This window comes from Pempheris klunzingeri, chromosome 6, assembly GCF_042242105.1.
Source record: "Pempheris klunzingeri isolate RE-2024b chromosome 6, fPemKlu1.hap1, whole genome shotgun sequence".
NCBI classification, from domain to species: domain Eukaryota; kingdom Metazoa; phylum Chordata; class Actinopteri; order Acropomatiformes; family Pempheridae; genus Pempheris; species Pempheris klunzingeri.
In genome coordinates, this window is record NC_092017.1 from 18362425 (window position 1) to 18381151 (window position 18727).

The window sequence follows — 18727 nt, forward strand, 5'->3', positions numbered from 1 at the left end:
GGTATAGTATGATGTGATTGCCCGACTATTGTAGTATTTAATAAAGAGCCGTAAGCACACATTAACAGTTTTACTTGTCTTATTTTAAAACAGGGGGGAGAAAATCAAGTGGTTTACCTGATGTGTTTATTTTTTTGCCAGGTGGATGACCAGATGAAGCTGCTGCAGAACTGCTGGAGTGAGCTGCTCATCCTCGACCACGTGTTCCGGCAGGTGATGCACGCCAAGGAGGGCTCCATCCTATTGGTCACTGGCCAGCAGGTGAGTTGGTTCTCCCTCTCCTTTTTCCTCTAAAACCCTGCCAACCATGCATCACTTGTCCCTCAAGGGACTGTGCAACACCTCCAGAACATTTCCCTTAAAGCCTTATTGATCACTCAGCCAGGAGTCTCAATGCAATCAAAAATACATTATGCTTATAGATATATACTAATGTCACCAGAATAATCAATTTAGCATTTTTTTTCCCTCATTGCATAAAGGCTCCAACAGCGAATTAATAAAGCACTCGGTTACGCATGCAGCAGCGAGTGGGTGGACAGATAAAGAATGTGGCTAAGTGTGTTATTTTGCTTTACTCTGGCCTTTGAGGAAGTTGGTGGGATCTGATGCCTGAAGCCCAAATGCAGGTCCTCAACGCTTCATACAGTGATTCTGTTTTCTGTTTTTGCTTCATACTAACGCTCACAAAGCATGCTGTCAAACTGTGAACACACAAACCCCGAGCACGCAGCGAAGACTTCTGCGGCGGTCAGTTATTTTCATAATCTCATGCACACACAAAGACACGAAACTGCTCATCATGAAAATTCCTCTGACCAGTGGCATGGCTGTCAGTGCAATGAGAAGTCATACATTATTGATTGGCTGTCTCTCCAAAATATTGCTCTTCACCAAAATGTTTTACAACAATAGATGATGGCATAAATATTGAAGCGAGGCACTGTGGACACAAAGTGCACTGTATACAGGGAAGCCCAGCTTTAATTCTCTGATTCTGAATGAAGACAAGGTCAGGGGTAGATTTTCAGAATAGGTGAAGAAGTACTGCCTGTGGAAATGAAGATGTGGTTCTTCTAGTGGTAAGTAGTACAAACTGTAGTAAATAGCATCAAGGTGGAAGTTCTAGGACAAATGTTTACTTGCCTTAAATAAGTACATGATTTACCAGCATGCACTGGTCTGACAGTGTCACTCAGCCAATCTTGATTAATTAGATGCTGAAGAGAGGTGATAATGAGGTGACAAGGTTAAGAAAGAATTAAAAAATGGAGAAGTACAGATGTCACTGAGGGCGAAAGAAAAGGATTGGGGTTGAGAGGAGAAAAGGAGTAAAATGAATCGATGGAGACAAGATGAAGAACAAGGAATAAAGATGACTTAGAAGAGGAAAGGTAGAGAAAGAAGTTGAGGTTGAGAAAAGAGAAGGAAGAAAGGAAGAGGGTGAGAAGGAGCTAGGATGGAGAAGGATGAGAAGCTGATGAGAAATAAAAGATTTGGGCACAAGTAAGAAGAAGACAGGAGTAGAAACAAGCAGGTAGGGGACAAGAAGGGCGAAAGAAGGAGATGAAATATGAAAAAAGTATCTAAGAGGAGATGATGAGGCATAGAGGACAAGGCAGTTTGAAGAGACCACAGCACCTAGGAGAAGGAGGAGGAGGAGGAGCTGATAATCAGGGGAGGCACAGGACGGTGGTTTCGTTTGCATACTTTGGTTAATGAACAGCTGGTGTTGGGGGGGGGTGGGGGACTGGCGGGGGATGTATGAGCGTGAGGCTCTGAAACACTTCATTATTTCCCATTATTCTCTGCCTGGCCAGGGGTGACAGCACAGCGATAACACCAGGGATATTTAGAACACAGTAGCAGCATCACCTAAAGCAAATGCTACACACACACACACACACACACACACACACACATTCAGATAATCAGCGGTTTGGTTATTTTGCAGTAAAATAGGGTAGAACTCAAACACTGACACAGGCCCAGTGACAAAAATCATGACTCAGATTCTCGTGTTTTAATAATTTTGGCCCAATAACACAGATCAGGACACTTATATCATAAAAGACGTTTAAGTTGATAAAGTCTCTGTCGAGAACAACTTCAATGTCCACACGCTGGCACGTAATTTCAGTCCTATTTAGAAAAATGTGAGTTTAGGACAGAAGATTTGCTCAAATGGAAATTTGGACAGATGTTTCTCCATTTTTGCTTTGAATCAAGCAGCGTCTTTTGCTCTCGTCGGTCACACGCTGCACTCACACTGACCTTTGAAAAGAAATCCGCGGTACCAGCAGATTAACTGTCTGATGTTTCTTTCTCTTGTCCTTATGTTCGGCGCTCGCTAATTTCTGTCTCTTATTTCTGCCTTACTCCGAACTGCTGCGTGTCGTCATGCCACCACCGACAGTGAGAAATGGCCATGAGTGTTTGATTTTTTTTTCTTAAGTTTTGAGTGGAAGAAAGGAGGCTTGTTCTTTATCCTGTCATAGGATCAAACGCACAGTGTAACTTGCACAAATGTATGCAAAAATGAACTGACAAAGATAGGACCGAACTGTTGAATGATTAAGCAAGGCCTTGCAGCTTGGCAGCCAGTTTTTTGGTAAGAAAAATCCTGATATTTTGAGAGCACACCGCTCCTGGTGTACATGAAATTCAAATGATGAAGAAATGGAAAAACAGTCACAGATTTCTGTGCTTTCAAACAAGGTACATTTTCCTCCCCCATTTTCCGCACACATCAAAGCCCTCTGCGCATCAAACCGATCTCTCTCTCCACACTCATCTTTAATGTTCTGCTAAGATTGTTCATCGTATTCATGATGGGTTGAGATTTGAAGGTTTATTCATATATTTACTCTCCATGTCTCTCCAGGAGGGATAATAAAGTATTATTGATTGATTGACTGATACGCAGGTCACCAGGGTTAGTGCTAAGTCTGCTATAGTGACATTATAGCGTTTTTTCCTCTCTCTTTTTACTTAAGGCTAGAAGGCAATAACCCAAGGCATCACCATCAACAGTCCAATCCTTCAATGAAGTTATTTCATGCACAGTTGATTTTATGTAAATTGATTGACACGTTGGAAGGGGGGGCAGTGTCTGCTTTTCACCAAGTCATAACTCTTACCGTCTCGAAGGTGGGAAGAAGAAAAGAGAGAGGGACAAAGGAGTTGAGGATGATTAGGGAGAGAGGTACAGGAGTGTAATAAAAAAAGAAAAGAAAGAAAAGGGAGGATGAAGACAGGAGAAGAGAGGGAAAACATTGCGTATTGATAACATTTACTTTGGCCCTTTCCTTCTTCAGACAGACGAAAAACAGACTCCAATCATCCCATTTACACGATAAATAAATTCCAAATCCAAAGGTGTTTTTAATTGCAAATGGGGGCTCACAGGGACTTTCTTCCTCCCTGAGCTTTAGGAACTGCGCACGGCAACGTCTACCTTCTCCTGGAAACCCTAGCACAGTCAATTATGGTAATGAATTGTCAATAAATATAAAAATTTAATACGGTCCTGCTTACTTTGAGTGACAGGTAAGGACTTGCCTCTGAGACAAATGTGCTGCAGCTGCAGATAGGAAGCACATCTATCTATCTATCTATCTATCTATCTATCTATCTATCTATCTATCTATCTATCTATCTATCTATCTATCTATCTATCTATCTAAAAAGAGAACTCAATTTTGGCAGTCCCAGTTAGTTGGAGGTGAAGTCTCACACCTTTTCATAAAAAAAAAACTGTTAAACTACATAAACTAACTGCCCTCCTTGCTGCTTTGTTACACATCCACTACTGTCTCACACTCTGGCAGACAGACCAAAGCTTTTGACTCCGTGTTGAGAGTGAAGTAGAGCAGGTAAAGATGATAAAAAAAAATCATTACTTGAAGTACACGGTGGTGATGTGCTCAGGGTACAGTCCTGTGTAGTACAAGCTGGTTGAATGAACCCTTGAATGGGCAACGATAAGCTACATAAAAAAAATGACAAATATCCACAGTTAGACAAAGCGAAACCAGGTGGAAAAGGCAAAATAGTAAAAGAATCATAAGTCTGCTTCATCTAAACATATCTATTTAGATGGCTAGTCTGGTTACAAGTTGCAATAGCTATCTGGATGATGAATGCAACACCCATGAATCAATGAAAATCAATGGTTTTGTTCATCTAAACTCCAATCTGACCTACTTTGGTGTTTACCATCTCCTTACATCACTCTCTCACTGCTTATTCCAGGTGGACTATGCAGTAATTGCTTCACAGGCAGGAGCCACCCTCAACAATCTGCTGAGCCATGCCCAGGAGCTGGTGGCCAAGCTACGCTCCCTGCAGCTGGACCAACGGGAGTTTGTCTGCCTCAAGTTCCTGGTTTTATTCAGCCTGGGTGAGTCTCCGAAAGCCCTGACCTGAACATTTGAGGAGGTAAAAGAGGAGGTAGTGGCTCATGGTCCTCCTCAACTTTAGTAGGTCGTCAAAAACCTAATGTCCTCTTTAGACCACAGGACTTTTTCCAGAAACTGACAGTAAATTTGAATTGTACCTGCCATCTGGGGAACCTAAGTAGTTCTTGGGCAATTATTTATCTCCCAGCTCTTGCTGGACTGTTGTTCCTGCCCCTCCAAAAGTTGCTGCTCCCGAGATAAGAGTACAGGATGAGGGTCAAAGTGATGCAGGCGGTAGAGAGAAGCAGGAAGGATGGGAGAGAAAGGAAATGGAAGTAGGAAGGGGGGGAGCAAAACAGGTTCCTGGTACTGGTAGAACCTCTATAGGGGAAAGAGGGGGTGGAGGAGAGGAGGTGGGAGGGGAGGAAGGAAAGGGACCAGTGGTCTGGAAGGGACAAAAGAGAAAGTGAGGGGGGATAGAAAGAGGGGAGTTATCATGCTCTTCCAACAGAAAGAAAGGTTTTTACACACAACTATGCAAGTTTCCTTTTATACCAAACAAACTTAATAAGTTTAGGTTCATATATTTTTTTGCTTCTTACATTACAAGCCTGTGTTCTGACTGTTAGCTGTTTCATAAGTTAAAAAACAATCACTGGCAGTACCAGCAGCAACTCACGCTCACCTGATCCTTCTGTGCCTCTTCTGCAAAATATTGATGAGAGAGGCGGTAGGGGGTACATCAATAAGAGTTGGGAGATCAAAATTATTATTGACAATATACACTTTTTAAAATTTAGCTGTGGCTCTCCGGTGGAGCACAGTGGAGGCAGCAGTAGTAGAATAAGAATAATTTCCTAGATCAGCAATATTAGAAGCAATAAGTGATAAAAGATGCATGATTACGTTATGCGAAATTTAAAGAGAAGGAATAAAGACATGATTTAGCTTTAGGACATAGAAAAAAGAGGTGAGCTTGTTTGGTGAAAATAAGTGCATGAGACAGTGAGAATGGAGAGTTGGAAGGGAATGGGAGTGTTATATTATTTTTTTTCAAAGTGGATTTTAAGGTTTTTTTTCTCTCTATGGCTGAGCTTTGGAGGGTCGGAAAGGAAAGGCGGGAGTTGGAGGGCATAGATATCAACTGAGGAGGGAGGAAGAGGGGAAGGAAAGGATGAGATGGGAGGAGGAAGAAGTGGGAGAGAGGGGAAGGCAGGTTGTGTGAAGCATTTGGGATGGACAGGTGGGAAAGGGCTGAAGCTGGGAAGAGAGAGAGGGAGCATGGGATTTGGGAAGGAAGGGAAGTGGAGGGATAAATAGCTAGATGAGTTAAGGGACGAAGCGAAGGGGTACACTGATGTGTGTGTGCCTCTGTGTGTGTGTGTGTGTGTGTGTGTGTGTTCAGATCCCAAAGCTCTCTGCTCTCTAAGCCGAGGTCAGACATTGCCAGGAGACTGGCATCTCTGTCTCTTTCCTAATAAGTCTACAACAAATGACCTCTGAGGAATACACACGCACACACACTTGGCCAAATCTATTTTAACATCCTACACTACTGAAGCTGAAAATGTTAAGGTAATTCGCTCCACCTGCCCCTCTATGGCACCGAGAGCAACAGTGGCATACATATGATGAATATTTCCCCTTATCCTTCGCTTCCCCTCCCTCCATCCATCTGTAATTCAAAAGGGTCACACTTTTACTTGTTTACCTCCACTAAACAAAGAAAGAGGGACTAATGAACTGCGAGACAAAAGTGCACACACATACAGTACCTACACACACACACACACACACACACTGAGGTGATCAGGCAGGATTAATGTTTTTGTTAGTGGTGTTTGTGATACAGAGAAAAAAGAGAGAGGGATGAGGAGGATTGCAATGGGGCTTAGGAGTGTGTATGTCTGTGTGCATGCATACGTTCATTTATGTGGGGGTGGGCGAGGGGTATGTGGCAGGGGTGAGGCTGGGGCTCAGGGTCTAAATAATTTGGCAGAAACATCATCCATAATGAAAGGCTCACCTGAGGGATGTGTATCGCCCCCGGCAGTGCCTGTTCTCCGGCGTGCCTAGGCCTCCCGCAAAAGAAGCCCGAAACAGATGCCGTAGAGATGGCTGAAGGGATCAGCGTTGGATGGAGAGGGTGTGGGTGAGGCGGAGGGATGGGGAGAGGCTTGGGTAATGTAAAGCCAGGAGATTTAGAATTGATCTGATTAATATCACACCCAGATGAACAGAGATGTGTGTGTGTGTGTGTGTGTGTGTGTGATTGGCTGTTAGAAGGTGGAGATACATACATTTACCAGAGGGAAACTGCATAATGTGTGCAGCAATGAGAAAGCAGTATTCACGCATCCGTGTGTATGTTCACACAGCTTCATTTGAACTACAAGCAGAGCCAATTAATAAGGATTGTAGTGAAATGAGGCACGACAGTAGCTCTGAACTGACTGCTGAACTAAAACATCATACTTGCATCCCCATATGGACCTCTGCCTCTTAATTAACTGCAACCATGATCTTTCTCTAGCCTTAAATATATATGTATATGTATATATGCATATACAGTATACATAGGCATTACCAGTATCACCACTACAACTAATATTCTACCCTGTGAGCTATGGTGGTAGTGGTGCAGTCTGTATTTCTTCCTATTTCTCCCTGTCTGTTTTTCTTTCCCTATCACTCTCTTGTGTCTTAGTATTTCTCCCTCTATCTACAACCCTCCCTCTCTCTCAATCTGTGGATGGACAATCAGTCACCACCTCCCTGCCAGAGGAGCTGTTAGTTAAGCCAGTTGTCGATAAACACAGGGATATAGATGTCACTCCAGGTGAGACGAGACACTTGTCCTGATCTCTGTGTGTGTGTGTGTGTGTGTGTGTGTATTTGCTCTCAGGGTTAGACATCCTTTTTTTTTTTTTAAACTTTATTCCTTATTTTTAAACTTTCCCTCACTATCTACCCCTTTCTGTCGCTCTCTCTCTCTCTCTCTCTCTCTGTCCCCAGTCACCCTTTGCTTGTCTTAAGTGAAGGCTTTCACCCTCTATCAAGGAGGAGATTATCACTCTAAGAGCATTGATCTCTTAAGTGTTTGTAAGACTTCGAGCAATGATTGTGTGTGTGTTGGCCGTTGAGCAAGAAGCACACGAAACGACAGAGAGAGAGAGAGAGAGAGAGCGAGAGAGAGTGAGTGCTGCCTGGGTCAGAGTTCAGTAAAGGATTATTACTAGTTGTTGTGTGGTCTCAGAATACTGTTAATGGGCCTTTGATTTCCTTTAAAAGGCTTAAAGGCTTAATAGAAAGACTGACAGGTTGTTTTATATATGACCAGGTGACATGGAAGCCCAGGGACACAAGTGGGTCACAAGTTCAAATTCAGGCCGTGGAAAGTGAAAAAAGATTCTGTTCTCCCCACTTTAGGAGGATTTAATCCAAACTGTAGACTGGTAGAAGAAATCTCAGTTTGCACTCAGGCATCTGCCAGATCTAAAGTTACGGAGGAGCATGTGCTTCCTAAAACGAGCAAGTTATAGTGATATTGTGCTGCTTGAAACCTGCTCAACCAGATGTATGCCTACACAGACACTTTCCATACTGGCAAAGCAGACGCGGTGAGAGAGGTCAGGGAGTGTTCAGCCAACAACCAGTTAACCTAGCTCCACAGGTCAGACCCCATCAGGTGTAATTGGGTGAGACAGGCGCTGCCAGTCCTTGTCAGCCAAGAGGAGAGCCAGAGTAGCTGCCAGACCAGCGCGGGGTGGTAAATGCTCCCAGCGGAGAGAGCAGATTTGTGGACACAGCCCTAAATAACGCTGCCATATTGAAGCCTTTAGGAGGAACAAGCCAGTGAGAAGTTGATCAAATGTGGAGCATTTAGGCTCGTGTTTGATTCCTCTGTAATGGAGGTTTATTTAAAGAAATTGGTAGTATTATCAACTATTTCAACTGAATTTGCCTGATGCTGCTTTGAATGAAGGAACTGGTGAAAATGAAAAACTGTATTATCCATTAATTTTATGGATTGCGGTGCTGTAAGCGATTCCATCTTTAGTTTGGGAGCCCAGTCTCTGAAAAAACACTGATCCATAATGATATGCATGTTTATTTAATCTGCCATTGATTCATTTGTTGATTATTTCCTCAATGAATCAGTTAATGTGGTCCGAGACATCATGAGTCTGAGTCGGAATGAAATAAATAATGGGCATGCCGGTATCCAAAAGCCCAAGTTGATGTATTTAAATTGTTTGTTTTGTCCAACCAACAGTCCTAAACCTAAAGGTATTTAGTTCAATATCACTGAAGACAAAGAAAACCTGCAAATATTCACATTTTTTAAGCTGGAACTGCAGAGTAATAGTTGCAGCTCTAGCATCAACTACCCAAAACAGACAAATGATTCTTGTATGGATTAAACAGAAAGATACCTACCATTAAGTTTATCTCAGGATAACAGGTTAGGAATCAATTTTCACAAAATATAGCCAATTAATGAAATAAATACTGGCTGTTCTTTATTCCTAGGTCAGTGATCAGAAATCAGAAGTGTTCTCCGTTCATAAGAAACCAAGACAGCCAGTGATTCAAGAGCTGCCTCAGCACCACATTAGCCATCTGTCAAGTGATTAGTCAGGTTCTGAGGTGTGAGTTTAGAGACACCCACCCATCCATTCCCTCCCACCAGCCATCGCTCACCATCCATCCAGCCCCTCTGCATTGTCTCTCCCTCTCATTGCTCTGCCCTTTCTCTCTCTTTTTTTCACATTCGTCTTTGTATGCCGCGATCTATCACAACTCCATCCTCACATTTACCTCAACTGCTCCTCATTTATCTTTATCCACATCTGAGCCGCCATTCATCTCTTTTCCTCCCTCCCTTAACTTTTCCTCCACCCCCTTCCTTCCTTAAAATGTCTTAACTACAGTCATTTAAACTTGTGTTAAGGCTCCATCTGTACTTTGCTCTAAAACAACTGAAAACAAGTCTAATATAAGGCTGAGATAATTTCACTAGTCTACTTTTTTTTTTCTCTGTAACAAGTGGCGTGTCTTTGGAATGAGTCATTATTAAGATGTTCATTTGAAATTGTATGGACATGAATTCTGGAAAAAAAAATCAAATGGGGTGATTTTTATTGAAAACAAGCGAAAATGTGTCACAAAAACACCACATTGATTTTTTTTCTGGCTCTCTCTTTTCTGTATTGGTTTAATCCACCTCTCCATTTACCTTTGCTGGTAGGCGCCTGCTAGGATATGTTTCTCATTAGCATGTTTGGTGCACCACACACCGACGGCATACTTTTCTCTGTTTTGTGCAGCACGAGGTCAGACACCAATCTGCTGACAACACAAACACAGAAAATGTGATTAACCTTGATGGGGAAAAAAAAAAAAAACAAGTATTTTCTCTCTATTTCTCTGTCATATTTGTCTCTCCACACCAATGAGAGAAAAAAACCCACATAATTCCCAGACAGGTACGTCCTAATTAAGCAAAAGCCGAGGCTGCAAAGAATCAATGCCCTGATCCCTGGCCAGCGAGCAAGGGAGCTGGCTAATTCATGCACACCACCCCACCCTCCCCCCATAAAGCCTGGCAAATATTCATTTCCTGAAACGAACCAAATCATTTAGAATTCGGTCGGGGATTGATTAACATCAGGAGGCAGCGACGGTTCAATATTTATACCCATTGAGACTGATGTAGGGGCCAAATAATGGAGCATATAACAGGAACAACGCTTTACAACTTAATTAAAAGCAACATAATAGGGATGTTTTTTTCCTTCCTTTTTTGCTGTGTGGGACCCAAGCTTTTACCTGGGCTGTAAGTCAACAGAATAGAGTCATTGTCTGTACCTTTGACCTGATCAATACATGTATAAAGGTACGGTTAGTGTGTGTATGGGTTGTTAGTCTCTGGCCTACGGGAAAGCTTGAGTCAGCATGAAATGTGATTGTCATTTCCTGCTTTTAAGAGGGACGAGGAAACATCATGTAGTAGCAGCCAGTAAAGCATGTTTTTTTTTCCTAGATTAAGGCAGTCTTGCCTAACAGGAACACAGCTAAATTGACATACAAAATGTAAGTTAGTCAATTTAACCTGTAATGTAAGCACCGGTGCCAACCACAGAATGAATAAGTACAAATAATTTACAGAAACTCGTCGAAACAGCAGATATGACAGGCATAAACAAAAACACTACCTGCCTCTACGTCTCCCAAGGCTGCTATCAGGTAGTACATGTGATTATTTACAATATAATAGCACAAATGCAGTGTATCTACTGCTGTGGGAACAAAAATCTATTCATGTTGTCGGGACTGGCGTCCCACCTGGGGCCAACATTGGGTCCCTATGAATAACACATGCATTTAAGGCCAAGACCTGTTGTGAGGACATTACACCAACCATCACAAGTGAGGGCAGTGTGTGTGTGTGTGTGCTGTATTAGGACTTTACTGGATATAAAAAATCCTCTTTTCATCTGAGATAAAGTCACATGTGAAAACAGTAGATATATGTGGTTTGCAGACATTTCACGCGTTAAATGTTTTAGCCCGTATGCAATTTCATATGTGGAGTATTTTTAATTTTGATGCAATTTCTGCCACACTAGAAGTTCACAAGACAAGACCCGGATACTGTATGACGCATGTGCATGAAATGTGCAACTAATGCGTCATAGTGTGTGTGTGTGTGTGTGTGTGTGTGTGTGTGTGTGTGTGTGTGTGTGTGTGTGTGTACAGGCGTGCTGCCACTATGCTTGACTTGTGTTTGCAACTCGCACAAATTACGAACGCAGTGACTGGATTGCTGCAATGACAGCGGTAATGGAAAATACAGTAGCGGTGATTGCAGTGGGGCTAAGACTATAAACGTATGTATAAGGTTCATAAAGTGGAATCCATGCACAGGGCGACTGCATCTAGTGCTTTTTCATCACTCTGTTTTCAAACTTGGCGAAGTGCTCGGCAAACACGTGCTGATTGAAAAGCATTGGACTCTCATCTTTCAAACAAATCTTTTTACCCCCATCAGCTTCTGCCAGGTATCACTGTGACGCAGGAAACAAACAAAAAAAAAATGCGCTCAAACTTTGTCCCCAACAGAAGAGCCAGACTCAGCTAATCATGTTTGAGTGTCCTGACTTTTCTTTCATTTTCTTTCATCTTATCAGGAGCAGGTGGGAGTGTGCCCTAAAGCAATGAACCTAATACTTCTGCCTATTTTCTGTCAATTTTAGCCTAAGAAATCTAACATAGCGTGCAGTCGGCTCCTGACGCCGGCCGCCACTTTGTAGGGAATTCCATATAATGAGGCTGCCTAAAAGGCTTTCAGACTTTATCAAGCAATAAAAGCTCCAGGTCTCCAGCCCACCACTATTACCTGGCAATACTGCAGGCTGTTGTCATTAAGCAGCTGTTGCGGTGAGCTGTGGTGGTGGTGGCAGGGATATTGAGGATCGCTACCTCTTGCCCCTGATTGACCCTGACCTGACTCCCCCCTGAGATGGAATGGTAGTTTCCACATGGATTTTGACATTTCCCAGATTATTTCCAAACTATCTCTCTAATTTACAGCTCAAGCTTGCCTTCTTTTCTTCCACTTTTAGGTCTTATCACATTCTTACAAGGATTTATATGGTAATGACATTGACACCGTAGTTTATCTGACTCAAGACAAGGCCAGTTATCAGAAAGTAAAGCAACAAAATAGGGAGGGTTTGTTTAAATAGGGATTTGTAAATTGACAGACACCAGTATTTAACACTTAAGTGAATAAATAAGTGATAAGACAAAACCCATATGATTGCTCTTCGCAGGGGATGGTAGATTGGGAGCACGGTCTACTACAGAGTTCTACGGCTGTTACCATAATTAAACATATTATGGGGATGAAACAACAGACAGCAGACTTCTAGCTATCATTTTCCTTCATTATCTATACAGTACATTTTCTATAGTCCAGAGAGACTTTAATGTGAAACCACCTGATCCCCCCCAACATCTTTAATCGTCTAAATGTTGATATTTGTGCATCTTAGCACGGTGGAATAAAGTTTTTCTCATTGCTCATGTGTATCAAAACGGAAGGGACCTGGCTTTCAAATGTAGTAATATATTTTATATTGTAGCTCTGTAAACTCTTTAAATGTTCTGATTACAAAACATTGAGAACCAGCAACCAAAAAATGGAATAACGATACTTTTTTGTTCAGTGCACAACTAATATAAATCCAAAGCAGAGTGCTGCTTCAGCAGGGTTGGGCCAACAAAGTGGCAATGCAGTAGCGAATTCTCTTACCATCTACCAACAGTGTTACAAGAGTACCAATCTCTTTATGAATTTCGACAGTATCCACACCCAGTAACAGTCTAAACACGTGCAGCCCAGCCCTCCACTCCTACCTGAACATGGTGACATCTGCATGGTGGCAGTAGGATTTAATACACACTTTAACTCAGTGCCCCGCCAAAGCAATACAGGACATATCCCCTAAACTTCTGCTCCCCTCCATCAATACACCTTCTAACTGCCGTAGCAGTGAGTACAAGCAGACAAATGCTCCTGTAAAAGTTTTTTTTTACTAAAGAAAAAAACCTTTTCCTCCCTGCTACGTCCTCCTCTGCTCTTCTCCTACACTCCCATGTGGGGTGATTTAAGATGGGCAAGCTATAGAGAAACTGTTGCCCTCCATCTCTCCCCTCCTCCCTCCCTCTCATTCTCCCTCTCCTTTGGCCTTATTACAGGCTGTCAGTTTATTATAAAACATTAGGAAAGCAGAGGGACACTTGCAGTTACTGTCCTATCGATCGGCAGGGATAGATTCTGTGATTTAGAGTCAGCCTCTGCTCGCGCCCTCCACATTCTCGGTCTCCTATTAAGGCACCAGCGCTTTGCTTTGGCTATTGATGTCTCAACATTAACAGTTACAAGCTGCTACAGAAAATCAATGTTCAACTTTTATTACCGACTGCATAACGCAGAGGACCTCCTGCCAGCTGGTACTTAGCAGTCAAAAGGAGGCACGTATGGTCCGGCCGGCACACCAGGTGTTTTCTAAGTGATATCTGCAGTAATATCAATCATGTGTGCCGAATATAGGTGGTTTCAGGGGCCAGTTGAGGGCCCAAGAGTAAAAGAGGGTATAACTTGCCAAACAAATTAGTCTATGCTTGCAAATATCGGTCTTGTTGCCTGGACAGGAAGTGTACACACAAGACTGACAGAGAAGTTTTTTTTATCTAAACTTCTCCTGCTGAATAGTTTTTTCCACATATACAAGGCATATCTCCAGTTCTCAGCCACAAAAACACACATACAGTAGAAAACCTAAATGTCATCACGCTAAAATAACAATCGATCCCTTCAACCACCACCACTGACCAGCCATCCATCCATCATAAGCATCAACCTGGATGCATGTGTGTTGTAACCCAGGTAGTGTGGATCTACAGCGGCCGAGGCCTCTCAAACATTTATGAGGGGCTACTGAGCAGCGGTACGGCAGCCCTTCTGGGACAAACAGCCCCCGGTCCTGTACTCTCAGTCCCGATCAATGGAACTGAAGTTCATTACATACAGTTTTCAGCCGAACGGCGGCAACTGATTTTTTTTCCCCCTCCTCCCCCAGTCGTCGAGCAGCTCACTGCTGGTGCTGCATTACACTTGCTTGTTTACGTGACTGCGTGTACAGGGGAGGGTGGGGGGCGGGGAGTGTGCACTGGTGTACATTTGTGTGTGTGTTCATGTGTGTGTGTGTGTGTGTGTGTGTGTGTGTGTGTGTGAGGAGGGGCTGATCCCAGTGGCCAGAGCTTGAGGTTATCATTATGTACAGGTCGGTCTGCTGCAATGCTAATGCTAATGCATTCTCAGTGGCCACAGCTCAGGTCCCAGTGCTGTACAAGCTAGGTTGCTACTCCTCTCCAATTAAAGGCTGAGGGATGTCTGTTTGGGGTAGGGAGGACAGGCCTGGGCTATGCAGGGCCCTGCGGAGAACAGGCTCACATTAGTCGAGGAAAAACAGACTCAGAGAACAAATTGTGAATACATTGGAGTGCTGCAGAAAACCCCACTCATGATTTGAATGCTCTGTTGACTGAATATCATCTATCATCCATCCCTGGCTGTGATTTCATGAAGCTTAATAATTTGTGTAGAGGACTTATTTACTTTTATTCTGCAACACGGAACGCACTATTAGTCCGTTTTTTAAGCCATTTTAAACACTTAGAACAGTTTCTTGAGTCAAAAACAAGAGCACTGTGAATAAAGCAAGACAAGCCTGAGCCTCAACAAATCTGAGCTGATTCTAGTGACCAAAAGAGCATCAATGTTTCACTCACAAGCTGTGGATTTACAACAGTGCTGCGAGATGATGACTGCATGCCTGTGTGTGTGTGTATGTGTGTGTGTGTGTGTGGTCTGTAGTGTTACGTGACAGCAGGGAAAGAACAACTGCCACAATCATGCTTCGTATTGATCAGACCGCTTGTCTCTACCTTACTTAAACATTACATACAAACAGCAGCAAAGAGTTACACAACCCTCCCCATGGAGCTCTCTCACCTCGTGATCACTCTTTCTTGGTTGCTTTATTTTTCCTTTTTTTTTGCTCTCAGGCATTCTAGGAAGGCCTCAATGACACACACACACACACACACACACATACATGTGTGTACATACACATGCACAGCTAAATATAAATATATATATACACACACTCGGACACTCATGTAATCACACACAACATAGGATTTAGCCAAATAGTAGGTGGTGGTGGCTTCTCAGTCTTGAAGTGTGTCACGGGCCAAATGTTCAAAAACACTAATGCAATCAGATGGACCCCCAGTTTTACACACCCGCCTTGTCAATCATTTGTAAAGTTGTAAATGCGAATGACAGTCCTCTCCTTCAATCAGTGTCTCAGTAGTAGCTACAGTGTTAAAGCTGCGATTGTTGTTTCCGAAGCAAAGACAAATCTTTATGACCTGACATTTATGGCCACTTTAGCTCATGATGTGTCATTAGTGCTACACATTGGACAATCATTACTATACGTAAAATGTAAAAGACAAAGGTGTGGCTTGAACTCAGAGTTGCCATAGCTGCGCGAGATAAAAGGGATTTCACAGTAAGCTATTTAAAAAGACTTAATGCCCACTCAGGATACTACTGTGATTTAAATTTGTCGCTTTGTGGCTTTAAAATGTTAAAAATTGAGTTGTTTTTGGAATGAAACTCTTCATTGGATTTTGCCAACAGACTCTACCCTTGTGAGCGTGTGAGCTTGAAAAGTTGATGATTAGAGTAGAAGTAAAAATAATCCTCTACATTCACCTACCGCCCTGATATCACAAATGGAGCCCACTGGCATCACAGTACTGCCCGGCATGTGGCTTGTCAGCCATTGTGTTCCTCTTTGAATGTGTACAGTGCAGAGGCATGTGTTTAAACTATGGTGGTGGTAAGCTATATGGTAGTCAGGTGGCTGCTATAAGATTATACACCCTCTTCCCTTTGCTCTTTGAGCTTCTGTGTGTGTGTGTGTGTGTGTGCGTGTGTGTGTTCGTGTGTCTTCGGACAATGTGGTTACAAGATACTTCTGGCAGGGCAGGGAACAGCGGAGCTTTAAGGTGATGTGTGTGTGCATGCTGTGGCGTGTATGTGTGCGTAACCAGAGACAGTGATTAAACGTTTTAAAGCACAGATGATCCAACAGGTGCTCTGGCTCGCTGTCTCTTGTTCTCCCACCCTTCCTCGCTCTCTCTCCCTCTCTTTCTGTCTACATTGAGCCCCCACCCACTCTGTGACCCCCCACCCCCCCACACACTCCTCAACCATCACAGCTCCTTACTTGTCTCTCCGTTCTTGTCCTGAAGGATATTTTAAGCAACAAAGCCCTGGGAGTCCACTGTCTTACACACAAAGACACACACGTGTTGAGCGTAGCTGTGCCTTATACTGCATTTAAAAGAAAAGATAATAAAAAAAAAAACGGTAGTGCAATATAAACCTTTAGAGCTGCTGGCGAATGTTTGAAATGAAGGTCAGAGAGCCAACACACTCTTCCTTCAGTGGACACACTCATATATATATCAGAAGATTGTGTGTAATGTCAAGGAATACACCTGAGCACTGCCAGACAGATTTGTCATGCCAGCTTTTGGTCTGTGTGAGCTGCCTTAAGAGTAAAGTTATGCTTTAGTGCCACCTAATATCAATAGCTACTGCTGGCATTACATTGTAAGCTTGCAAATTCTGCAGCAAACCCAACAACCTACAAAAATAAATAAATAAAATATACTGTCCACTGTCCGCAAAGAAACATATGATGAAAGAGAATACGCGGGTAGTCAGCATCAGAAAATATTTGCTCTGTAAATAGTTATCAAATCCCCAAATAACAGATGATACTTCTGTTCACACGAAGCCGGAGGCAACAAACATATCCAGAGTGGAAAAGGAGAGCAGCCACCGTAAAGATGAGCTGCTAGTTTGACACTGATTACATGAGTACACTGTTAATATTGAAGACACGGCAGTGTTTATCTTTTCGGGCGCAGTTTGGGCACAAGCTGCTTTCTTTTGCAACAGTTAATAAAAGCTACCATCCTATGAATCCTCAGGGAAGTAAACATCCCATCTTTACTCCTTCATTCTCTTCATGCTCTGTTGTTTTTGGAGATTTACTTTTACAGTTAGGAATTGAGCCAGATGTGTAATGGAGGACGCAAGAGCACACTGAAACAGGCCCACTTTGTCTCTTGAAGTTCTTCCAATAAAATTGGTAAAACTCTCAAACCACAGTGGGTGCAGAATACAAACAGACACCCACAACCACAGACAAACACACTCCACAATATCTTTTTTTTTTATTAAGCGAGCGTCTTTGTGGTTTATCCTCAGAATTGGTCATTTCCTCTAATTTCCTTGTAGTATGCATTTGAAAGTCCTGACATCTGATGTAGAAGAAGCTTCCAGTAAAGTCCCAGTTCTCTAAATCAAGTCCAGCTTCGAGAGGCCGTGTGCAAACATGTCATCTTACATTAGCCCTGAGGGGGGAGGAGGGAACGGCCACCGTCATCCAATACTTTTGAATAAATGAAACCCCAATTTTCACTCAAGTTGACTCCACTAAGCATATGATAGGGGACGGAAATCACACAGAGAACAAAAAAGTTAAAAGAAGGTGTGGAGAAGATGCGGCACCCTCTACCTGCTGGCTTCCATCATCAAATGAGAAATAAGCAAAGGAGGAGGGTGAGAGTGGGGTAGATGTAAAATAAGAGAGTGCAGAAAAGAGGAAGGAGTAAGAGAGAGAGAGAGAGGGGGGGGGGTGACGCTATGGATTAACTGTCCTTCATGCTGAAAATATACATCCCCAGGCGCTTGGCACTGAATTATTAATTCAAATTTGTCAGAGAAAGAATGAGAGAAATCTATTGACGGGGAGACGGGCCCTTTAATGGTCTCATTAAAGGGGAGGCTTCCCACACAGGCACCTTCTGTACTGCTGCAGGATTTTTCGGGGCAGTGGAGGGTTGGAGGGGGGGGTACTTGACCCCCCAATGATTTCCTGTCACTTTATCATAAACAAGAAAGGTTGACATGCCCCTCCACTCCCCACATCCTCCCTCCACCACCAAACAAACCCTGTGTGTAATTAGCCAAGGGGTGCAAAAGTGCACTGAATGTAAACGAGGTTCACACGCGTGCATTGATACAGACAGAGACAGCAGCAGCAACAACACACACACATTATGTGCTGCGCCTGCTTCCACTGTTGCTGACAGGCACAAATGAAGAGAGAGGTGAAGCCTGAGAGAGTCACTTCACAGGTACGGCCATAGTGATTTCTAATTCATTAGAATTTTATTTTTTTCTGCTCCATAGATCATTCCCCGACATCACAGCTAACACAGCGACTTTATGTCCGGATTGTTGTCGATTAGATTTGATACTGTCACTCATGTGTTAGTGTCATTAGTAGCATATACTGAAGCAACATGACTGGGAGCTGTATTGGTGAAAAGGAAGGGGGGGGGGTTAACTGTCCCATACAATGCAGACTGCATTAGGTAGGTGAAAGAGCAGGGACCTGTGGGTGCACCGCTCTGTCCGAGGTTGGCTCATTGAAAGGCATTTGTTTCCGCCTCCAGGGGGACTTAAGAAGGGGGCAATAAGAAGAGGAGGGGGGGGGACTAGAGGGACCACAGAGGGCTAAGCACTGGGTTCATTGCTGATTCAAGTCTCTCAGTATCCCTCTGGCAAATTGATTTTCATAATGCTGAGACAATGTGATTTTTTT

The 18727-nt window shown here is 43.1% G+C and overlaps 1 protein-coding gene across 1 annotated transcript in view; it reads left to right on the plus strand.

Moving 5' to 3' along the window:
• The window catches only part of nr5a2 (nuclear receptor subfamily 5, group A, member 2), a 68800-nt gene that overhangs the window by 38919 nt on the left and 11154 nt on the right, over positions 1–18727 (plus strand). Inside the window, exons 5-6 of the mRNA XM_070831881.1 lie at positions 142–261; positions 4255–4402. Coding sequence (XP_070687982.1) covers positions 142–261; positions 4255–4402 — 268 coding nt within the window. The remainder of the gene's footprint in view (positions 1–141; positions 262–4254; positions 4403–18727) is intronic.